Source organism: Mesoplodon mirus (genome assembly GCF_964341445.2).
Source record: "Mesoplodon mirus genome assembly, chromosome: 16".
Taxonomy (NCBI): domain Eukaryota; kingdom Metazoa; phylum Chordata; class Mammalia; order Artiodactyla; family Ziphiidae; genus Mesoplodon; species Mesoplodon mirus.
In genome coordinates this window covers 32427694-32452880 of record NC_138992.1, presented here as the reverse complement: position 1 = coordinate 32452880, position 25187 = coordinate 32427694, and the positions used below count along the sequence as shown (strand labels likewise).

General features: G+C 44.5%; 1 protein-coding gene across 1 annotated transcript in view; it reads left to right on the top strand.

Annotated features, from left to right (window-relative positions):
* Window positions 1-8245: 8245 nt before the first annotated feature.
* BAALC (BAALC binder of MAP3K1 and KLF4) overlaps window positions 8246-25187 on the top strand; it is a 90138-nt gene continuing 73196 nt past the window's right edge. The window contains exon 1 of the mRNA XM_082601129.1: window positions 8246-8519. Within this exon, the coding sequence (XP_082457255.1) occupies window positions 8360-8519 (160 nt within the window). The 5' untranslated portion in view covers window positions 8246-8359. The remainder of the gene's footprint in view (window positions 8520-25187) is intronic.

Below are 25187 nucleotides of genomic sequence, written 5' to 3'. Positions count from 1 at the left end.
TCCACATCTACCCAAATATGCAAGCAGAAATCAAAGAGTCGTTCTTGTTTTCTCCCTCTTCCTTACCCCGACATCCAAAGCACCAGCCAGCTTTCTTGACTCTTCCTCTGTAATGTCTCAAATTGATCCATTTTCTCCATCCTCACTGCTACCACCTTAGTCTATAAGCCACTATCATCTCTTGCCTTGACTCTTGCAAAAGTGTCCCAACTGGTCTCCCAACTTTTTCTCTTGGCTCTCTAAAATCTGTCCTCCACACAGGTGATCTTTTAAAATCCAAAGGTTATTCTCTCCTCTGATAAAAATACTTTGCATTGCTCTTAAAACAACATCCAAACTTCTTACCATGGTCTACAGCAGACACCATGGTTTTTCTACTGGGCACCTGTTATTTCTCTGGGTGCATCTACTTCTTCTGGGTACCAAGTCTCCTGCCAGGACATTGGAGCCCTAGAGGTGCCAAAGCACATATCTCTCCTATTTTTGTGTATGTTTCATCTGGTTGGTTGAGTGCAAGGGAGGGAACTCTATGCCCTAACAGCAAACATCTTTTGAGTGAAACTATTGTCCAGTTTTGCTTACAGCCTCCTCCTTTCTATAGGATTTGGACACAAGTTCAGAGAAGAGGGGAGTTTGAGAGACCAGGGGCATGAGGAGGGCAAGAGGTGACTCTTAATACCAGCACTGGGAAGCACTAGGAACCATCCCTCTTTCTGATAGCAAAGACCTTGCTCTTTGAGCCAGCTTGCTTTCCCCACATCGTCCTCCCAAGAGGCTTCTCAGCCTCTCAAGCAAATAGAGCCACCCAAGCCTATGTCTAGATAGATTTAGATATATTTGAACAATTTAGCTTTACACTGTTCCCCACCACAATCACCTGCTTTTCAAAAACTCTGTAATCACTCCAGGCCCTGCCTTTCCCCCCTAAAATATCTGCATACATGCTGGAGGGACCAAAAGAAATACACTGTTCTTTCTGTATGGGGCTTATTAGTAAATGCACCTAAAAAAATCCTGAAGTTCTATTCTTATTTGAGATGCTTTGTTAAGAGTGAAAACACCTGCTTTCTGGCCTGTGTGATAGCAGCAATTCTCTGAGCTTCGTAAGTGAGTTGCTTGCTGGTAGCTGAGAACCTGAAATTCACATCAATTCATTCAGCCTTATGAAAGAATCTAGCAGGAGGTAAAAGCAATTAATGCAGATAATTCAAACATTCTACCAGCCCGCACATAATTTTTTGCTAGCTCATTTCTCCCCAGCGCTGCCAGGATAGCACCCTATGCAACACAGATAATAAACAAAATCAAATCATCGCTCTCATATTTGTGGCTTGTTCCTGGATTTGGTCTCATGGTTGTTTATGAGGGAGTTCTAAACTGTGGAAGGAGTATTTTTCACCCTATTTCCAGTAACTGTTCTATTTTTCTCAATCCTAGATAGGATTACTCACAGCATAGACACTGCTTGGAACTGGAAAATTTCTCCCACGGCCTTTTTAATCTTCATTTTTCTCCTGTGAACAGTAGGAGAACACACATAGCTTTCCTGCAGTGGGGTTGCCCTTGGAGAAGCCGTTGCAGGCTCTCCACCCTGGAGCCATGACATACGCAGCTACTTAGATGTTTGCAGGTCGCCAGCCCAGGTGAACAGCTCTCAAGTGGGAGATCAGCATTGTGATCAATGAGTGCATGGACTTTGGTCATAAAGACCTGGGTTTAACTCTTGGCTTTGGTGTTATGGTTGACATTGGATAAGTCACTTAGCCCCCCTAGGTCTCAGTGTTCTCATCATGACAATGGGGCTTTTAATGGCACCTACCTGTTAACGTTGCTGTGAAGAGTAAATGAGCTAATCCATGTTCAGTGTGCTTATTATACAGAGACTGGGACATATAAGTTCTCTGTAAATGTTGGCTATCATTAGTCACAGGAGCTGGGTGAAGGACTGCTGTTCCCCCGAGTATACCTGTTCCAGCCTGGAAGGCGTCCACGTGCAGCCAAGGGCCTTCTGATCCACCATCTATCAGAAAGGTGTTCTTGCGGGGGTGGACACCAGCCAGTAGGCCCGGTCAGTTTCCATGGTCACCTCTGGGTGCAAAAGGCAGCTGCCTCTGGGCAGAAACTTGTACCTGTCTATGAGCTCTCTGCCTGTCTGGCCAGAAGTGGAGACACCAAGAAAGGGAGAGGGGCCTCTGTACTTCGGAGTCCCATTGGGGGTTAACTTAGCTTGTCCCCACTCTTTGTCTTGCTCTGAGGATGCCAGGGCTTTAAGGACACTGTGAGAGAGCAGGTCCAGGCAGCCCAGCAACGTCAAAAACTGGACAGAAAGAAGACCGGGCTGTCCCAGTCGGTCAAGGAACAACAGTGACAAGAATAAAACATTTTTAAGGATTAAAATCATAGCTGCCATCTACTGAAGACTTGCTCTGTGTTAGGACCTGTGTTCAGAACTTTCCAAGCACCGTGCCCTCTTTCCAACAACACTGTGAGGCAGGCACCATGCTTATTTCCATGTCATAAATGAGACAAAGGCACAGAAACATGCTTGTGGTCTCACAGTAAGTGTCAGAGCCAAAATTGGAACACAGGCTTGTTTGAGGGGGAAAATGCACAAAACATTCTAAATCCTTGGTTTACCTACCCCCCAACACAGGCAGAGTCGGGTGAACCTCCCTAATGGACAGTGCACCGGGAGCTTCACGCATCTGGACAAATTCCACCTTCAAAATGCCCCATGGGCTCTCTCGGCTTTTTTTTTTTTTTTTTAATGGTACACGGGCCTCTCACCGTTGTGGCCTCTCCCGTTGCGGAGCACAGGCTCCGGACGCACAGGCCCAGGGGCCATGGCTCACGGGCCCAGCCGCTCCGCGGCACGTGGGATCCTCCCGGACCGGGGCACGAACCCGTGTCCCCTGCATCGGCAGGCGGACTCCCAACCACTGCACCACCAGGGAATCGGCTTCTTTTCATCAGCTCCTGAGCTCCCAGCTCTCCGCCGAGGCAGCGCTTTCACTGGATTATTACAAATGAAAGACCTGATTGTCTGTCCTGCTGTTTTTTGTCCTTCCCCTATTTACTATAATCAGGAAGTCATGTTTTTCATTTAGGATAAGGCAATTACTTTTCTGCTGACTGAAGACTAGCAGAAAGAAAACTGAGCCTCATTTCTACATTAATTTTATGGGGACAGGATTGAGAGATGGCCTGACTTCCCAGGGTCTCACGCCCTCTCCTCTAGATCTATTCCTTATCTGATGAAGGCATCAATCCCAACAGCCACCACCGAAATGGCATTGACAGTGTAAATGACTGTGGTCCTTTTCCCCTCACCTGGGAAATGAATAAAAGTTGCCATCTGCTGCCCTGAGCTCTGCTGTGGTGTGATCTAACTTTATACTTAGGTCTAGTTAACGGTCTGCCTCGCCTGAAGGAGAAGTGTAATAAATATGAAAATCAATTTGTATTTTTTCACTTGCCTGGGACTCATTTTTATTTGCTCTGCCTGAAGAGGCAAGCAACTCTTTGCAAAGGGAAATGAATAAGACACACCACCTCTCTTTAGTGATCAGAAGTCCAGGTTAACTGTCATATGATTAAGCAAACAGCAAACAAAAATGGTCTGAAAGTGCTTTCTTTTCTTTCAGAGAAAGAATCTCAATTATCTAGCCTACTCTGTGCTACGTGAACATTTCTGAGAACCTTCAAGAGCCCCAAGAAACAAGTTGCCTCCATTTTCCAGGCCACAGTCAGAGGTGAGGAGAACATTCTGTTCCACATCTTGAGCTTTGCCTTAGAAACGCAAGCCCCGTGGCTCTGGGCTCCTGACATTGTAAACTAGCAACCTTTGTTCAAAAGCATCAGCCAAACTGTATTCCTTCTATTTCAGTTCTTCTCTTTTCATCAGATTATCTGCTGAAACTTTCCTCATTCTAGGTGAAGAGGAAGTGCAGAGGACGATATTATTAATTCAGCCAGTACAATGTTAGAAGACATAGATAATGATGACTCTAAAGGTTCTTAAGAATATGTAATGCTATGTGGATATTTTATCAAGACCTTCTCTGGGTTTTCAGAATTCTCTTTGGAATTAGTCCTGTGTGAATATGCCTTTCTGGATCTATTCTCACCTCTAATTCAGTACCCCTCTTTTCCAACTATCACAATCTACAATTTGAAGTTGTTCTGACAATTAAAAAACTCACCCGTCCACCTCATCATCACCAGATTTTCCTCTCTAGGCCATTTCCAGTAGAATGTGGCTCATATTCCTTGTGAGAGAACAAATTGGTTATTCCTTACATCTTACTAATGAGCAGTGCTACACAGAAAGGAAGCATAATGAAATCAGAAACTCGGAAATATCCGCAACTGCTTTGTCCCGGGTTTTTATTCGGGGTACGATAAAGTGCCACGGAACATTAATTCAGGCACTGAGATAGATTTTGAAGTTACTGAAAGAACTTGCTGAATTTCTTTAGAATTAACTCGAAGGAGCAGACCTCTCTTCTCATGAGAATTATTTGGTTTAAAGATTAGTGGAGGGAGAATTTACAGTGTTTCATTTCACATTTAAATTTCATTTCCTATATAAATGTTTTGTGGTATCATATTTACTTTTCTTTTCCAAAATTCCCTTTTTCACATTTTCTAACCTCCTCAACCAAGTCAAAAATTCATTTCCGGGCCTCCCTGGTGGCGCAGTGGTTGAGAGTCCGCCTGCCGATGCAGGGGATACGGGTTCGTGCCCCGGTCTGGGAGGATCCCATATGCCGCGGAGCGGCTGGGCCCGTGAGCCATGGCCGCTGGGCCTGCGCGTCCGGAGCCTGTGCTCCGCAACGGGAGAGGCCACAACAGTGAGAGGCCCGCATACCGCAAAAAAAAAAAAAAAAAAAAAAAAAAAAAAAAAAAATTCATTTCCCCTTTTGCCATTTTAATATTGATATTTCAGTTTCCCTTTCTTGTTTCCACCCTGGTTGTCACGTTTACCCCATCTGTCTGCATCACCTGAAGTCCAGGTGCATTGTACATTTCCCCCAGGGCATGGAGTCATTCTTCAAAGGCGAGAGATGCATGAATGGGCCCATGTCAACTGGCACTTGCTGACTTTTTTTACCCAGATGCAGAGAATGGTATCAGATTTTGTCCTTTGGGGCGCTAACCTCAAGCTCTTCCTTTACGACAAAATTACAGAATTCTACAAAATTGTAGAATAATGAGGACCTGTCAGCTAGCCAAGACTGGGGAATGGGAGGGGTGCTCAGTGGACGCTGCTTTAACATCCTCCAGAGGGAGGGAAGGGGCTACAGTTCTGGTTTGCTCTGCTGAATGTGGAGCAGTGGAGTCCTTGCTGAGGGTTGGCATTCAGGCCTAAAGAGACTTACCTGGAGAGAAATTAGGAAAATAATCCCATATACAATTGTATCAAAAAGAACAAAATACTTAGGAATGATTCTAATCAAAGAGGTAAAAGACTTGGAAAACTAGGCATTGATGAAAGAAATTGAAGATGACACAAATAAATGGAAAGATATACTGCACTCATGGTTTGGAAGAATTAATATTGTTAAAATGATCGTACTCTGCAAGGCAATCTACAGATTCAATGCAATCCCTATCAAAATACCAATGGCATTTTTCACAGAGCTAGAACAAATAATTCTAAAATTTGTATGGAAACACAAAAGACCCCAATAGCCAAAACAATCTTGAGAAAGAACAAAGCTGGAAGTACCATGCTCCCTGATTTCAAACTATACTACAAAGCTACAGTAATCAAAACCGTATGGTACTGACACAAAGTAGACCCACAGATCAGTGAAACAGACTAGAGAGCCCAGAAATAAACCCATGCTTATATGGTCAATTAATCTATGACAAAGAAGCCAGGAACAGAAAATGGGGAAAAGACAGTTTCTTCAATACATAGTGTTGGGAAAACTGGACAGCTGGATGTAAAAGAATGAAACTGGACTACTTTCTCAAATCATATACAAAAATAAACTCGAAATGAATTAAAGACTTAAATGTAAGACCTGAAACCATAAAACTCCTAGAAGAAAACATAGGCAGTGTGCTCTCTGACATTGGTCTTAGCAATATTCCTTTGGATCTGTCTCCTCAGCAAGGGAAAAAAACGCAAAAATAAACAAATGGGACTACATAAAATTAAAAAGCTTTTGCACAGCAAAGGAAACTACCAACAAAATAAAAAGGTAATCTACTGAACAGGAGAAGATATTTGCAAACAATTCCAATATCCAAGATATGCAGAGAATTCATACAACTTAACATAAAAAAAAAATTAAAAAATTTTAAAATGGGCAGAGGATCTGAATAGACATTTTTCCAAAGAAGACAAACAGATGGCCAACAGGCATATGAAAAGATGCTCAATGTCACTAATCATCAGGGAAATGCAAATCAAACCCACAATGATACCACCTCATATCTGCCAGAATAGCTATCATCAGAAAGACAACAAATAACAAGTGTTGGTGAGGATGTGGAGAAAAGGGAACCCTCAGGAACTGTTGGTGGAAATGTAAGTTGGTATAGCCACTATGGAAAACAGTATGAAGTTTCCTCAAAAAATTAAAAGTAGAACTACCATATGATCCAGCAATTTTACTTCTGGGTATTTACCAGAAGAAAACAAAACTACTCATGTGAAAAGATATATGTACCCCAGTGTTCGTTGCAGCATTATTTACAATACCCAAGATATGGAAGCAATGTAAGTGTCCATCAACAGATAAATGGATAAAGAAGATGTGGTATATAGACAATGGAATATTACTCGGCCATTAAAAAAGAAATGAAACCTTGCCATTTGCAACAACGTCGATGGATCTAGAGAGTATTGTGGTAAGTGAAATAAGTCAGACAGAGAAAGACAAATACTGTATGATATCACTTATATGTGGAATCTAAAAACCAAACCAAACAAACAAAACAAGCTGAAAACAGACTCATAGGTACAGAGAACAAAAGAATGGTTGCCAGAAGGGAGGAAGGTGGGAAGGTGGGTGAGATAGGTGAAGGGGATTAAGAGGTACAAACTTTCAGTTATATAATAAGCCACGAGGATGTAATATACAGAATAAGGAATATGGTCAATAATATTGTAATAACTTTATGGGGACAGATGTTACTAGAATTATCATGGTGATCATTACATAATGAATACTAATGTCAAATACTATGTAGTACACCTGAAACTAACACAGTATTGTACATCAAATATATTTCAATTAAAATGTATATATAATCTTGAATGAATGAAAACAATACTTGCTCAACACTATGACATTCTGACAGAGCCTCGTCATTGAGGATTTATTCTTTCAACCCTTCTTTCTTAGCTGTCTCTTTAAGGCAGTTTCCTTCTTTTACCACGTGTCCTGGCTCCTTTGGGACAGGCGAATTCTTTGGCTTAGCCAAGTCTGAGCTCTAAGTGTGCGCACGTGGAGCACGCAGAGCTGAGTGTGCACCTGGAATATCAAGGCCCTCAGTGGGTTTGGAGGGAAGCCAGCCACAGCTCCCAGCCCCATCCAGAGAGAGTGTTCCGGCTGCCCTGCGATTCCTGATCCTCTTTTGCTTTCTTGAGAACAAAGTTCGAAGTCACAGAACTGGAAAGGGTGTTAGTGACAGAGAGTCCAGCCCAGCTCTCTCAGAAATTATAGGCCCTCCTCTCTGCTCCTCAAACCAACTAGGACAGGCAGGGGGTCTGACTGCTCCTTAATTCTTAGTAGCAATAGTTCCTCCCCTGTTTCTGGGCTGTCACCAGCTCCACTGGTTTTGAACAAGTGGCCAGAAAGCTTGGGGTACCTTCCAAAGCCCCCAGGATGGATGAATGGAACGAAGGTGGAAGGAAGAAAGGGAGGGAGGGAGGTTGGAGAGACGGATAAATAAAGGGGTAACCCTAGCCGGCGAGGCTGAACCCCTTGCGGAATCCACCCACCCCCATACCGCCCTCCTCCTATTCTCAGGCCGCCGCTCTTGCGTCCCACGTCCGGCTGGGGCGCACCGAGGGAGCATGCGGGGCAGCGTTTGACTTGGCACGGGGTTGGGGGTAGGGCAGCAAGAGCGAGGGGAGGTGGGGGAGGAGAGGTGGGGAAGGGGAGGGCCTTGGAGGAGGAGAAGAGGAGGGGCGCGCGGGAAGCCGGCGCGGCGGAGGGGGCGGCTGGCGCCGCGGGAACTGGGCGCGTGGCTGAGGCGCGGGCGGGTCGAGGGACGCGATGCCGCCGCCGCCGCTGCCGCCGCCGCCGCCTCCTCGCCGGCCCGGGCTGCGCCGCCGGGGCTGAGCCGCCGCTAGAACCGTGAACCGAGCGGCCGCTAGCCGCGCCAGCAGCGCGGGAGGATGGGCTGCGGCGGGAGCCGGGCGGATGCCATCGAGCCCCGCTACTACGAGAGCTGGACTCGCGAGACCGAGTCCACATGGCTCACGTACACCGACTCGGACGCGTCGCCCAGCAACGCCACCCCGGACAGCGGCCCCGAGGCGGGCGGCCTGCACGCAGGTGAGTGCGCCTGGCTCCCGCAGACCCCCAGCGCTGGGAGGCTGGGCACAGGAGGGGGAAGCGGGAGGGACGCGGGGCGCCGGGGCAGTCCAGTCCCCCAGAGAATTCTGTGCGGAATGGTGTTGGTGGTGTTGGGGCCGGGGGAGGAGGCGGGAGACAGCACCTGTCTGCTGACAGACTGACCGACCCAGGCCGAGGGAGCAGGGCCAACCAGAGACCCCTACAAAAGGCTGAGCTAATCCCCTGGGCCTCGCGGAAACCCCGCACCTCTTGGCCTCCGCCCGTGCCTGCTCATTGGCCGGGGACGGGTTGGGTGGGAGGACAGCCCGCGCGGCTCGCACACCTATCCCGCCGCCCACCCAGGCTTCTCGCCCGCTTGGACTCGCCTCCGCTGGATTTTGGCCCGTTTCCTCCTCTGGCCGCCTGGGCACCCAGCCGGGCCACTCCATCCACTGGCCGCCTGGCCTCTCTCTCCCTTGATTTACAGACTGGCCCAGATTACCTGGGTGGTTTCTTCCTCGTGGCTTCCCCCTTTTCTCCCGTGTCTCGGGTTTTGAAAACCAAAATCCTAGTTCAGGGCAAAATAAACAACGGCTGCCCCATCACTAGTTCTGTATACTTCAGCTTACTTTTCAAGCAGTTGTTTCATAGCAAGGACTTCCTCTCTACCCCACGGTGCCTCGATGCTTTATATGAGGCAGGTCATGAAAGCGGATTACGACTATAAATTAAATACTCTTACCATTCTGGCAGAAATCTGATAGAAGGCTATGCAAAGAACTTCCTGGACCAGTCGCAAATCAGATTTTGTTTTTTCTCTTAAAGCAGACAGTAATAATTGTAGCGTAGAGATGAAAACAGACTGTTGCCACAGACTGACCTTTAATCATAAACTTGTTAGTGACGTTAAACGGAAAAAACCTCACTGCTTATTACATGGATGTTGTCGGAAGCCAGATCAGTATTTGTATAAGAATGTTTTAACTATTTCCCTTTATGTTGCTGGCATTTTTGAATATTGAAATCTAAAATAGAAAACGAGGTTAATTTGAACAATTGCATATATTATAAGGAGGAGGAGAGAAATACCAAGTACTCCTAACACATCAGTAGTCCTAAATTCCTGCCTCCTAAATGAGAGCTGTCACTTTAATCCTGAGACTCTGTCTCCATCTTTTAGGACCAAGCTGGGTCCTTTTCCACATGAACTTTGTGATTTTTTTTTTTTAAAGCGAGAACCATCAGTGAAAATTGTGCAAGGCATAATACTTCATTTGTCTCTAATTCTTCTGACTCACAGTAGCAATCATAATGGTTATTTCGTATTGCTGATGCTTTCAGTGGGCTTTCAAATGGTGTTGGCTGAATTCAGTGTCAGAATGAGGATAAGACATGAGCCTTCAAAATAGACCTGGTAAATGTTAGATGTAACAACATTTCCTGAGGAGGTATGGTACCTCTCAGGAGACACTCAAAAAGACCAGAGCTGCACTCCAAGGAAATAACGTTAAAAATATCTAACGTGGAAAAGAACAAAGTACAGCTTCAGGGAATGGTTGCCTTGGCGACTAGAAGTATATGGTGTGTGTGTGTGTGTACATGTGTACGAATGTGAGAGAGTTATTATGGGATGGCTAAATATGTACATATTTATTTGTTTCCAATGCTTATTCATTTATTACTCTGCCATCCTGAGTCATGTCCCATCATGTATCATGAGATCTGGTTCCCGCAACAGGGCGGGGTCTGGGACAAGCATGCTCATTCGTGGTACCCGACCAAACATGGGACAGCCCTGCCAGGCAAGTGGTCCTGAAGACCTGAATCATTCACAGGAAGGGCTCAGCTCCAGTCTCAGAACAGCGCCCTGAAATTGGCAAGACACTTAGATGGGCAGGATCATTTCAATTCCCTAGAAATTTCCATCAGCCTCAGAGGAGAGGAACATTTCTGAAGATCAAGATGGACTCAAGCCGTCCCTGGAAATCCACTGGCATTCCCTTTAGAGCCTTTAGAAAAATGCCTTCTTGATTCTTGTGGATTTTTCAGACTAGCAACTGGTCATCTTTGGTCAGAGTGGGTCATTGGAGAAAGCGACAGTTCTCCTGGGTTTCAGCCACCCTGCGAGATTAGCCAGCATCCTTTATTTTTTTCTTCCCTCCTGCTCCCCCAGCCTCATCCACCTGCTGCCAGTGCACCACCTGTGAATTCAGTTCCAGTCTTCTGGGGGGCACCCACTGGCCCGCAGTGACTGTGTGGTGATAAGAAGCCAGAATGCCACTTTTTCCTGTTTCCATCAACTATTTTCTGATGGGGGGACAAAAGGAAAAGCTGGATTTAGGGTAATTCAGATTGTAAAATCATCACTAAGGGCTTCATGACTAGAACTCTAGAGCTGGAGAGGCTCTCTGAAGGTCATCTGTTGAAGGCAGATGGGATTCAGTTAAGTTGCCCCAGTCTGCACTGCACAGCCTCCCAGTCCTTTCACAGTTCTTACCCCCAGCTCCCTCAGTCCTCAAGAGTCCTTTCTTTCTGGGCCCCTGGTCACTCTCCTTTAGTAGCAAATTGAAGCCACTTTTCTTCTAGCCATCCCAGCCTCAGGAGCTCTGAGGGCAGGGAGTGGACTAATGCATCTTTATATCTTGTGCTTAGCCAGTTACACTGTGGAGCCCCCGGCTGGGATTTTCTTGAATGAGTAGGCTCTCTGTTTAAACCTACCCTCCCCTGTCAGCTCTTCCTAGATTCCCTCCCTCTTTGCTCTGCCTTGCATCCCTTGCTGCTGATGTTTTCCCACTTGAATGAGTTTAACCTAGATTCCTCCAAGTGTCTTTCTGAGCCCACAGCTTTTCTTTAACAAGTGCCCCCAGCTTTGCCCTACCCCATTGAAACCCCTGGCCCAGCTCAAAGATGCCATTTCTTCTGTAGCGCCACCACCCCTCAACCTCAACTCCACACCCATATCTACCAAAAAGCCCTATTTAAGCACATCTGCTTGTAAACCTCATTTCTGTTTCTCTTAGTCCAGTCCAGATGGAGGTCACGTCACATGACAAGTGTTCGGTATTTGTTGAATGAATTCTGCATTTCACCACAGGAAGGAGGCATGTTTTTCTGCCAGTTCCACAAAGGAGAGAGTTTCTTTCCTTCTTCTCCTTACTTACAGGATCCTTACGTGATCCTGAGCCTTTGATCTCTGTGTTTGGGGATCACCTCCACTTGCCAGCAGAATTCGATGTTTAGATTTGGCTATTACGTAGGCTGGAATTAAAGACCTAACTGAAGCCGCAGTATCTGATATCCGTTGCTTCTCTGTGTCTTCGAAGCCTGTCTCTCTGTCACAGGAGGAAATTAAATTGGTCTGGTGTGATTTCGTTCTCATAAAATCGGTTTGCTGGATTGATTTTGACCTCTGTGGTCTGAGGGGGTCTCCTGTGGAGAAAGGGGGTCTCTGAGGTTGCTCTGCCCCAGCCTAGCCCAGCCATTCCATACATGAATAACGTCCTGGCTTCACCTCAGTTTAATCACGAGTCCCTTAAATTACAGCCTTAAAGATCCCTAGGACATAGACTATTTTAGATAGTCTATAGATTTTTTCTTTTTGGCTGCATTGGGTTGGGTCTTCATTGATGCGCACGGGCTTTCTCTAGTTGTAAGCAGGGGCTACTCTTCGTTGTGGTGTGTGAGCTTCCCCTTGCGGTGGCTTCTCTTGTTGTGGAGCACGGGCTCTAGGTGCGTGGGCTTCAGTAGTTGTGGCACGTGGGCTCAGTAGTTGTGGCGCACGGGCTTAGTTGCTCCATAGCATGTGGGATCTTCCCGGACCAGGGATCAAACCTGTGTCCCCTGCATTGGCAGGTCCCTCCCCTTTTCTACTGTTAGTATTTTTCTAATGTCTCTAGAGAATAAAACATTTCAAATTTCTCTAAAATGCTTCTACTTTATAGTTTTAAATAGCTCTAAGTGCTTTAGTGAATGCAAGATGGAAGATTGCAGAATTAGACTCACAGCAAAATGATTTATCTAAATCAATTGAACTATGTCAGGTGAAATGAAGAGCACTTAATATTACCATTAGCTAACATTTAGTGATATCTTACCAAGGGCCAGGTGCTGTACTTAGTGGCACTTTATGTAAATCATCTCTCTTAATCCTCACGAGGGAGGATGAGGTAGAACTATTGCCATCCTTCTTCTGCAAGTGAGGGAATGAGGCTTAGAGTGTGCAGTAACTTTTCCCGATCCAAGACTCGAATCCAGCTTTTTCTGAATCCAAAGCCCACACTTCTAAATCCTGCCTTCCTGATGAATGGGGGGATCAACTGTAGAATTCTTGATTTGACAGTGGATGGAACTCCAAGTCTAGTGTGGTCTCTTGGCAGTCTAGTCTGGTCTCAGCACAGTTTTCTTCTGCAGCATCTCTGAGGAAGGGATATCTCTTCCCTAGGGAAGGAGGTCTACCCATACCGTTGTGGAGCAGTTTCCCTTGCAAGAAACTCTTCCTGCTGCCTTGTAATTTCCACCTGGTCTCACATAGATCGTTCCTTCAACGTTTGAAGATTGCTGTTGTATTTTTTCTCACCGTTGGTCCGCCAGGCCAAACACATGCAATTCCTTCCGTCATTTCTCAGACTTCTGTGGGACTGACCATATTCCTACAAATGCACCGTTTGGTTTGTCAAAGTCCCTCTTGATACAAGGGACCTATGGTTACCTCCAAGCTGCTGACGTCAGCTGAAGAGCGGAAGGAAGTATGAGGTCTGTCATGATGTGGACACTGACCCTTTCCCGATGCAGGTAAAACCAGGTCAGGATTTGTTTGTTTTCCCGCTGTTGTTGTTGCCATGTTACCTTGATGACTCACATGAAGCTTGCAATTAGTTAAAACCCTTAGATCTTTCTTTCTAGTCACATTTAAGTTCTGTGACATCAGTGACATTGTCTGGTTTCCACTCTACATACCCAGCACCTGGAACAGTGTCTAGAATATAGGTGACACTCAATGAATGTTTGTGGAATGAGTGAATTTTTTCCCCTAATGAATCCTACATTTGTACTATTGATTTCCATATCCCAAATTTGGGATTTCTATATTTCTTCTTGTTAAAGCTAATCTTGTTGGTTTTAGTTCAATGTTTGAACTTACTGACCTTGACTCATTTGGATAGTGCCATGAAGACAATAGTCTAGGTCTTCGTTGCCCTATGTTGGAAGTCTAAAGATAAAGGACATTTATTTGCTCGTTTGTTTATTCAGTATGCCGCTGGCACAAAGATGTTCCTCGACCTGAAGAACTTAATAGTATAGGGGACACAGGTGGACACACTTCAGGTCAGCATGGTGCACACTGAAACAGCATGAAGGAAGGGTGCTGGGGGAGTGCAGAGGACTGAGTAGTTCATTTTGCCTGGGGAGGGGCCAGTGTGTACAGGCCCCTGCAGGAGGCTTCCCTGCAGAAGGCAGCAGGACTGCTCCTGCAGACTTGCACAGCCGGTTACCCTCATTCCCTCCTTGAGTGAGGGCACCTGTGCAGAACCCACCAGGGGCTTCCTGGTGGATAAGCCTCCCTGCTTCTCGCAGCTCTCTCTATATACCTGTTACCACTTGGTTATATTTTCAAACAATTTTTTAAATTGAAGTGTAGTTAATTTACAATGTTGTGTTAGTTTTAAGTGTACAGCAAAGTGATTATATATATATATATGTATATATGTAATTTTTCAGATTCTTTTCCATTATAGGTTATGACAAGATATTCAAACAAGTACTGACTAAGGTCTTCCCCCGTGGGAATGACTTGCTCCATTAGTTAGGTAAGGTGTCTTCCCACTGGCCATTGTAGTCCTGTGCCTAACGCTGGGCCTGGCTATAGTAGGACCTCAAGCGATCTCTCTTGAATGAATACATCTCCTAAAACTGCTCTGTGTCCATTTCGTTCTTCCTGCAGTGCCCAGAGATGATGTTTTCTTTCCTCAAAAGTTCCATCTGCTCATCCTTTTCAGGTTCTTGTCTACCTGATGGGTTGTATAGTAAGAAAACATCCCCACCTCTCTACGCCCCCTTTGCCAAACACAAGCCCCTTTGTTATAAGGGCAGTTTTGCAGAAATCACTTCAAGAAACAGGTGGCAGCAAACCCGGGCAGTTCATCCACATCTAGGAAGTCTCACCTCTCATGGCCCTGGTCTCTTGAGCAGTCACCCGTCCTGCCCCAGGCTCTCCAGGTGCTTTGTCCAGCCCAGTGAGAGCAGCAGTCACACTGCACCGCCGGGCTTGTTCCCGTCTGTGTCTCGGGTTAGCCTGTGAGCTCTGCCAGGTTGCGGACTGTGTGATTGGCATTTGCGTGCCTGGCATCTACCCCATGTGTGCTGAATGACTGTAAAAGTATCTAGGTGGGTGAATGATCCAGCTAGGCAGGTGAGTTTTGTCTGTCTGTCTTGTACTCTCTTACCTGAGTCCTATCTTAGATGATCTTGTCTTGGACATTAGTCCAGTGAACCGTGTCTTCATTGGACACTAGATAAAGCTATTCTGGCTCTGATCAGAAATGAATTTAAGGCTCCAGGCTTGGGCCCCACTGTAAGGAAGAGAGTCCCCTCTCAATCAGCAGGGAGTCTTTTCGTGCACTCAACAACCCCCCAGCCCCTGGAGGTCCTGCCTCCAGCCTGGGATCTGTGCACCTGTGACCCTCAGCCCCTTCCCGCAGGTAAGACCATTCTGTCCTTTAGTGAAGCCGGGAGTCTGAGCCTGTTGTTCCTTACCCATGGTGCCTGGGCTTTCATCCCAGGAGCCCTTCTGTGTCAGGCCCGTGGTCTCTAGCCCCTCTCAGAAGACTATTTGACCCTGCCAGGACTCCTACAGAGGCTCTCTGGCTGGTCCCAGTGCCACCTTTGTTTCCATCTGTAGAGGAGACTGAGTGGGTGAACCCTGAGCCACATTGTGGTCCAGCCCCTTCCAGCTCAGCCAGCAGCAGAGTTCACTTCCTCACGTGCTCCCCTCCCACTCTGTCCCCCGCCCATCTGCCTCCTTCTCTCCAGAGATAAAGCTCTTTCAGACTGTTGCTGTGGGCTGAACTGTGTCCCACCAAGTGTATATGTCGAAGTCCTAACCTCCAGAATGTGACATTTTTTGGTTTTTATTTTATTTTTATTGAATTCGATTTACAATGTTGTATTAATTTCTGGTATATAGCAAAGTGATTCAGTTATACATATATATGCATATTATTTTTCATATTCTTTTCCATTGTGGTTTATTACAGGATAGTGAATATAGTTCCCTGTGCTATACAGAAGGACCTTGTTGTTTATTTTGTATATAGTAGTTTGTATCTGATAATCTCAAACTCCTAATTTATCCTTCCCCCACCCTCTTTCCCCTTTGGTAACCATAAGTTTCTTTTCTATGTCTATGAGTCTGTTTCACTTTTGCAAATAAGTTCATTTGTGTCACATTTTAGATTCCACGTATAAGTGATATCATATGGTATTTGCCTTTCTCCTTCTGACTTACTTCACTTGGTATGATAATCTCTAGGTTCATCCATGTTGCTGCAAGTGGCATTATTTCATTCTTTTTTACGGCTGAGTAGTATTCCATTGCATATATGTGCCACGTCTTCTCTCTTTATTCATCTGTTGATGGACATTTAGGTTGTTTCCATGTCTTGGCTATTGTAAATAGTGCTGCTATGAACATGGGGGTGCATGTATCTTTTCAAATTAGAGTTTTCTCTGAATATATGCCCAGGAGTGAGATTGCTGGATCATATGGCAACTCTATTTTTAGTGTTTTAAGGAACCTCCATACTGTTCTCCATAGTGGCTGCACCAATTTACATTCCCACCAACAGTGCAAGAGGGTTCCCTTTTCTCCATAACCTCTCCAGCGTTTGTTATTTGTAGACTTTTTAATGATGGCCATTCTGACGGGTGTGAGGTGGTACCTCACTGTGGTTTGTTTTTTTTTTTTTTTTTTTTTTTTCTGTACGCGGGCCTCTCACTGTTGTGGCCTCTCCCGTTGCGGAGCACAGGCTCCGGACGCACAGGCTCAGCGGCCATGGCTCACGGGCCCAGCCGCTCCGCGGCATATGGGATCCTCCCAGACCGGGGCACGAACCCGTATCCCCTGCATCGGCAGGCGGACTCTCAACCACTGCGCCACCAGGGAGGCCCCTCACTGTGGTTTTGATTTGCATTTCTCTAATGATTAGCAATGATGAGCATCTTTTCACGTGTCTGTTGGCCATCTGTATGTCTTCTTTGGAGAAATGTCTATTTAGGTCTTTTGCCCATTTTTTTTATTGGGTTGTTTGCTTTTTTGTTATTGAGTTGTATGAGCTCTTTGTATATTTTGGAAATTATGCCCTTGTCGGTCTCATTGTTTGCAACTATTTCTTTCCCAGTCCATAGGCTGTTTTTTCATTTTGTTTATGCAAAACCTTTCATTTTATATAAGCAAAAACTTATAAGTTTGATAAGGCCCATTTGTTTATTTTTATTTCTATTGCCTGGGGAGACTTACCTAAGAAAGCATTAGTGTGATTTATGTCAGAACGTTTTGCCTATGTTCTTTTCTAGAATGTGACATTTTTTGGAGATAGGGTACTTACAGAGGTAATCAAGTTAAAATGAGGTCATTACAGTGGACTCTAATATAATGTGACTGGTGTCCATATGAAAAGGGAAATGTGAATGCACAGACAGACAGACACTCAGGGAGAATGCCATGTGAAGATGAACGCAGAGATTGAACGGCCAAGGAAGGCCAAAGATGGCCAGCCAAGCAGCAGAAGCTACAGGAGAGGCATGAAACAGATTCTCCCTCACAGCCCTCAGAAGGAACCAACCCCACCAGCACCTTGATCTCAGACTTCTATCCTCTGGAACTGTGAGACGATACATTTCTGTTAAGCCAACTGGTTTGTGGTACTTTGTCACAGCAGCTACAGAAGACTAATAAACATGTATTTATGAGCACAGACACTGAACATTTGGAAATAATAAGAGAGAGGATTTCTGTGGTCACTACCTCACACTTCCTTCAGAGATTGGGTCTCTTTCCTTGTCATTTATATTCAAATACCATTTATTGAGCATCTACTATAGGTGAGAATTTTTCTCTTGGGATGTTAGCTTACATAACTCTCTAAAATAACCTCAGAAATCATTGCTATCACCATCTACCAGATGAGGAAATGAGGTTCAGTGAGATTAAGAGATTGAGTGGTTTAAACACAGAGATTGAGTGGTTTAAACACAACACTGTAAATCAACTATGATAAAATTTAAGAAATAACAATACTAATAATAAAAGAGATTGAGCGGGGTCACCCATCCAGGAAGTGGAAGCACCCAGCTCAGAATCCAGTTCTCTAGTTTCTAAATGCAGGGCAGTGCTAACGACTAAGCACAAATTTAGGGCCCTCCTCCACCCCATCTGGTTTGGCTTTTTTGAAAATATGAGCCACTTGGAGTGGGAGCCTCCTGCCAGCGTTCTCAAGGATGATGACAGGAGTCTTTGAAGAGACACATGCAGCTCTGTGACACTAATGCCACCCCCTGCCTGTGCTGAGTGTCCCCAAGCAGGGCTGCCGGGGCTGCTCAGAAAATCACCTGCCTCCCACTCACCTGATGGGCTCGTTAAAGATGGAATAGTCTTTGGGCAGAATAAGATTTTTTTCTGGTTTCAAATGAAATGGGTGCTCCTCAAGAAAATCTAGAAAGTGCAGAGAAGCACACAGAAGGAAATAACGCCTCTGTAACATTTAGGTTTTGCCCTTAAGGACCTGCATCTAGGTGTATATGGTGCACATTGTATCTTCTGTAGGGTTTATGTTTAAAGTTTGAAGGGGCATGGGAAAAATATCCCTCAAGTTGCTTGGAAGCTCAAAGGCCAAGAAAAATAACTTTTGTTTCTTTGTGTTCAGGAAAATATTTAGAGGTGGTGGCAGCCAAAGTCTAGTTTGAATGGGGGAAGAGCAGGGGGCAAAGACCGTGGATCAGCGAAGGGATTTTTCTCCCTGTTTTCTTTCAGTACTAAGCAAACATAGTTGAATTCAGGTAAGTTATATACTAGGCTAATACGTAGTGTGAGTCCATTGTGTGTAACGCCTCCACCTCCCCCCTTTCACCTCCCTTCCATCCCCCACAATTGGCTCGGGCTGAGGATGCTGTTTTATATTCTGCCTAGATGTTTGCTGGGGTTTAGAGTTGCTTTATGGATGTAGAAACATGGGGTGTGTGTGTGTGTGTGCGTGCGTGTGTGTGTGTGTGTGTGTGTGTGTGTACCAGCTCTCTGTCTGAGTCTCGAATGCCCATGAGGTCGTGCAGGTTAGCTGCCCAGCGTTGGGGTTGCTACAACCCCATACACTGCAGCTCTGGGTCTCTGTGTCAGACAGAATAGATATGGAGTGTCTGCCTACATCTTGCCATGTGGCTTCTGTGTAATGAAGCAAAGCCAGAAGCCTGAGTAGATTTTCCTTAATCTAGCTCTGTCTGCTTTACGAATAGTGCCAATTTTTCCCAGATTCCGGGATTAGGTTGTCCATTAGTCCTTTACTTTGGGTAATGTTGTGAGTTCTGGTCTTTTTCTATCTTCATAGGCATTTTAATGGGCATTTGGGCAAGGCTGAGTCAGCGGCTCCTAGCTAGATGCCCTTCAGCCTGGAAGTCCAACCCAGAGCCTCTAGACCTTTTCCTCCAAGCCACTGCACCCACAGCTGTCAGACAGCCACACCTACGGGACCACTCAGCCAGATCTGATCTCTCTGTTTACAATCTCCTTCTCATGTGACCAATGTCCTAACTTTTCTCTTCATCATCATCATCATCATCATCATCATCATCATCTTCCTTGTTATTTTGCTTGGAGATAGTACAGTTCAGTGGTTAAGGAATTAGACTTTAACAACAGACATTTACCAGCTGTGTGACCTTGAGCAAGTTTCTTAGCTTTTCTGGGCTTCAGTTTCCACATTGTAAGATGGGAGTCATTGCAGAATTCAGGTACTCACAAGTATGAAGGGCACAGTGTTTCTTTCTTCTTTTTATACAAAAGGATTTATTTAAAAACCAGTAAGACCCTACTACATCATGACACGGTCACACTGGGCTTTTCACACAAGACTTGCTCTACCATACTGGGGGGGGGGTGGGGCATAAAACACAAATTGATTCTGAAGCATAGCAATTAAGAAATAAAGCAATGAAAGCAAATTTCTTTTAATGAGAACTCAGAATTAAACTCCAGAGGGACCCAGCATCATACTTCCAGTTCGGGAACTTGATACAATAAATTTAGTTTGAACTGCTATCAGCAGGTGGCAGGGGCCACCTTTAAGTGAATCTTCAATTTGGAAAATACTGCTCCACCACCTGTTGGGGATAAGTTGCAAATGGAACAATTTCGTATGGTTTGCAGCTCTTTTGATGACCACCTCACCTGGATACTTTCCCATAACCACTGTGCCGGTCCCCACCTCTTGCACGAGCTCTTCCTGCAAATCCTCCTCTGGATCCCCTGGTTGCTGTTGCTGAGGATGTTCCTTCGACATAGCTACTTTTATCTCACATGTACTAAGACCAGCATTGTGGTATTTATTTTCCATTATCTTCTTCACTGGTTCCTCTTCCTTAAAGGTAATAAAGCAGAATAAGGGCATAGTGTTTCAGTGCTGCCCATCCTGGCACCCAGGATCCCCCGCCTGTTCAATCTCCCCCTGGACTCATCTCACCAATCACAAACCCGGGGTCACCCCTCCTCTGTTTCTGAGTTGCTTGGCATTGCTGTTGAAAGTCATGAGTGTTGGCCATTGCATCCAGTAGTGATTCATGCCTAGAACCTCAGTGTCCTTACCAGTTCTCAGCAGTTCTGTTAGTGCCTTATTAATATGCTGTCTTAGTCCCCATGTAATACTCCCGATATTATTCTGTTCTTGCCCTCTGGACGCTAAAAAAATGGAAGACTTTCTGTGAATTCTCCCATCTTTTCCTCCAATCACCTATTGTATATCCTTCTTGCCACCTCAGCATTTTTAAACATCTTTAGCCATCCTCTCTCCTCAGACCTGCCTGTTTGGATTCTAGGTCCACTGATGAGGTTGTTCCTTGTTGTAACAATAGCTGAGGCCATCCGTTTTTTTTCTGCACTTAACAAAAAGTCTGGAGATTGGTAGCCATGCTGCTCAAGGCCGCTATCAAGGACCCAGGCTCTTTGAGCTTATTGTTTTGCCATCCTTGTTGTGTGGATTTCATCCTCATAGTTGCAAGTTGCTGTGGCATCTTATTTTAGATAGGAAGAAGGGGGAAAGATAGAAAGAAGCATTCCACCTAAGTTTTCTTTTCAATCTGTAAAAGAATAGCTTTCCCAGCATCCAGTAAACTTTGCTTGCATGTCACACTGGCCAGAACCATGTTACATGGCTATCACAGGCTTCAAGAGCCTAGGAAGTCAAGACTTTTAGCTGGGCTCATGACCCCCTAAAAGTAACGGGTCCTTTTGCAAAGAAAAAACGGGGAGAACAGATATTGGGTAGGCTGCAGGCAGGTGCATGTACCTTTCATCCGAAGACCATGTCAGAGGAGAGAAGAGTAGCAGGAGTCAGGGGAAAGGAGAAAAGGAAGTAGAGAGGGGAGGGGCTTAGGTCTGCCAGAAACCAAGACAACATAATTACTAGTATTAAGATTTTGCTGTAATAATAATATATAATAATAATAATTGTGTGTTTTTAGCTTTCCCATGTGTCAAGTGAATTCATAAAGGTGAATATTTGCTGAAAAAGTTACATGTGCCAATATTGAACTAATTTCAGAAATACTGCAGCAATAGCCCAAACCGATATCTTTTAAAGTGGTCTTTTGACATCAGACTCTGTGCCGCGTACACGTGACATGTGGTGGACATTTCCTTGTTTTCCGCTTCATTTTCTTGCAAAGTTAATGCCAGCCAGAAACTGATGTGCCAGCTGATCCTCTGTGGTACTGATTTCCAATTAGTGGGAACATTTGTTCACTGTGCAGGGTCGCTCTGATACCCGGGCTGGGGGCTTCTGCTGGAGAAGCAGCAGACAGCCAATTGTCTAATTTAAAGAGTTGACAGTATTTCCTGTGAAAGTTTAAAAAAAATCACCCTGCTATTGTCTCTAGGTCTGGTGGACTTGAGGGCATGGGAAACCGAAAGAATTTGTAGAAAATAGCAGGGCTGTTTGGGAAACTGGTTGCCATAACAACAGGGCACAGCACAGCAGCAGTTACAAGGGAAGTGGCGATGGCCAGTGCCCTTCACAGCAGGGACGATTCAGGTTTAAACACCTCCATGAACAACCGTCATGTTTGACAACAAGGCGTCCATAAATTATTATGTCCAAGAGTCACTTTTCAAGGACAGTCTTCATAGCAGCCAGGTTCAGATTTGCTTGCTGGGGAGATAAGTGATGTGTGTGCCAACACTAAGGAGCATAGCCACTGCCTCGTGAGCGTGGCTTCTGTTAACTGAGTGCCCAGCACGTGCCAGGACTTGTGTATTCAGTATCTCATTCTGTTACCCCCATTTTACAGATTGGGGGAAGTCAGGGAGGTGAGGTACTTTGCCCAAGGGCTGCACATCAGGTTCTCTTGGGAAACCTAAAATAAAGCCTGCACCCCAAACCTGGGGCTTCAAATATGGTAGATGGGTGGGGCCGGAACTCCTGCATTTTTAACAGCTTCTTTAGGTCAACACTGAGAGGCATTCCCTCTGTCTGTGGTGGAGCCAAGATTCTGCATTTCTAACAAGCTCTCAAGTGATGCTTGGACCTCTCGTAGAGAAGGGAGGTCCTAGATCAGAGCCTGGCAAACCTTTTCTGTAAAGGCCCGGATGGTAAATATTTCAGGCTACATGGGCCACTGACCTCTGTTGCAACTACTCAACTTTGATGTTTTTAGCACCAAAGCAGCCATAGGAAAAGATACATAAATGAGTGGCTGTTTGTTTTTTTGATATTGAGCTGCATGAGTTGCTTGTATGTTTTGGAGATTAATCCTTTGTCAGCTGCTTCATTTGCAAATATTTTCTCCCATTCTGAGGGTTGTCTTTTCATCTTGTTTATGGTTTCCTTTGCTGTGCAAAAGCTTTTAAGTTTCATTAGGTCCTATTTGTTTATTTTTGTTTTTATTTCCATTTCTCTAGGAGGTGGGTCAGAAAGGATCTTGCTGTGATTTATGTCATAGAGTGTTCTGCCTATGTTTTCCTCTAAGAATTTGATGGCGTCTGGCCTTACATTTAGGTGTTTAATCCATTTTGAGTTTATTTTTGTGTATGGTGTAGGGAGTGTTCTAATTTCATTCTTTTTTTTTTTTTTTTTTTTTTTGCTGTACGCAGGCCTCTCACTGTTGTGGCCTCTCCCATTGCGGAGCACAGGCTCCGGACGCACAGGCTCAGCAGCCATGGCTCACGGGCCCAGCCACTTCGCGGCATATGGGATCTTCCTGGACTGGGGCACGAACCCGTGTCCCCTGCATCAGCAGGCGGACTCTCAACCACTGTGCCACCAGGGAAGCCCTAATTTCATTCCTTTACATGTAGCTATCCAGTTTTCCCAGTACCACTTATTGAAGAGGCTGTCTTTTCTCCACTATAGGTTCTTGCCTCCTTTATCAAAGATAAGGTGACCATATGTGCGTGGGTTTATCTCTGGGCTTTCTATCCTGTTCCATTGATCTATATTTCTGTTTTTGTGCCAGTACCATATTGTCTTGATTATTGTAGCTTTGTAGTATAGTCTGAAGTCAGGGAGCCTGATTCCTCCAGCTCCGTTTTTCTCTCTCAAGATTGCTTTGGCTATTCGGGGTCTTTTGTGTTTCCATACAAATTGTGAAATTTTTTGTTCTAGTTCTGTGAAAAATGCCAGTGGTAGTTTGATAGGGATTGCATTGAATCTGTAGATTGCTTTGGGTAGTAGAGTCATTTTCACAATGTTGATTCTTCCAATCCAAGAACATGGTATATCTCTCCATCTATTTGTATCATCTTTAATTTCTTTCATCAGTGTCATAATTTTCTGCATACAGTTCTTTTGTCTCCTTAGGTAGGTTTATTCCTAGATATTTTATTCTTTTTGTTGCAGTGGTAAATGGGAGTGTTTTCTTAATTTCACTTTCAGAATTTTCATCGTGTATAGGAATACAAGAGATTTCTATGCATTAATTTTTTATCCTGCTACTTTACCGAATTTGTTGATTAGCTCTAGTAGTTTTCTGGTAGCATCTTTAGGATTCTCTATGTATAGTATCATGTCATCTGCAAACAGTGACAGCTTTACTTCTTTTCCAATTTGGATTCCTTTTATTTCTTTTTCTTCTCTGAATAAATAAGAGTGGGCAACTTTGTCTTGTTCCTGATCTTAGTGGAAATGGTTTCAGTTTTTCACCATTCAGGATGATGTTGGCTGTGGGTTTGTCATATATGGCCTTCATTATGTTGAGGAAAGTTCCCTCTATGCCTATTTTCTGCAGGGTTTTTATCATAAATCGGTGTTGAATTTTGTCAGAAGCTTTCTCCTCATCTATTGAGATGATCATATGGTTTTTCTCATTCAATTTGTTAATATGGTGTATCACGTTGATTGATTTGCATATATTGAAGAATTCTTGCATTCCTGGGATAAACCCCACTTGATCATGGTGTATGATCCTTTTAATGTGCTGTTGGATTCTGTTTGCTAGTATTTTGTTAAGGATTTTTGCATCTATGTTCATCTGTGATATTGGCCTGTAGTTTTCTTTCTTTGTGACATCTTTGTCTGGTTTTGGTATCAGAGTGATGGTGGCCTCGTAGAATGAGTTTGGGAGTGTTCCTCCCTCTGCTATATTTTGGAAGAGTTTGAGAAGGCTAGGTGTTAGTTCTTCCCTAAATGTTTCATAGAATTTGCCTGTGAAGCCATCTAGTCCTGGGCTGTTGTTTGTTGGAAGATTTTTAATCACAGTTTCCGTTTCAGTGCTTGTGATTGGTCTGTTTATATTTTCTATTTCTTCCTGGTTCAGTCTTGGAAGGTTGTGCTTTACTAAGAATTTGTCCATTTCTTCCAGGTTGCCCATTTTATTGGCATATAGTTGCTTGTAGTAATCCCTCATGATTCTTTGTATTTCTGCAGTGTCAGTTGTTACTTCTCCTTTTTCATTTCTAATTCTGTTGATTTGAGTCTTCTCCCTTTTTTTCTTGATGAGTCTGGCTAGTGGTTTATCAATTTTTTTACCTTCTCAAAGAACCAGCTTTTAGTTTTATTGAACTTTGCTATTGTTTTCTTCATTTCTTTTTCCTTTATTTCTGATCTGATCTTTATGATTTCTTTCCTTCTGCTAACTTTGGTTTTTTTTTTTGTTGTTGTTGTTCTTCCTTCTCTCATTGCTTTAGGTGTAAAGTTACGTTGTTTATTTGAGATGTTTCTTGAGATAGGATTGTATTGCTATAAACTGCCCTCTTAGAACTGCTTTTGCTGTGTCCCATAGGTTTTGGACTGTTGTGTTTTCATTGTCATTTGTCTCTAGGTATATTTTGATTTCCTCTTTGATTTCTTCAGTGATCTCTTGGTTATTTAGTAGTATATTGTTTAGCCTCCATGTGTTTGTATTTTTTAGAGATTTTTTCCTGTAATTGATATCTAGTCTCATAGCATTGTGGTCGGAAAAGATACCTGATAT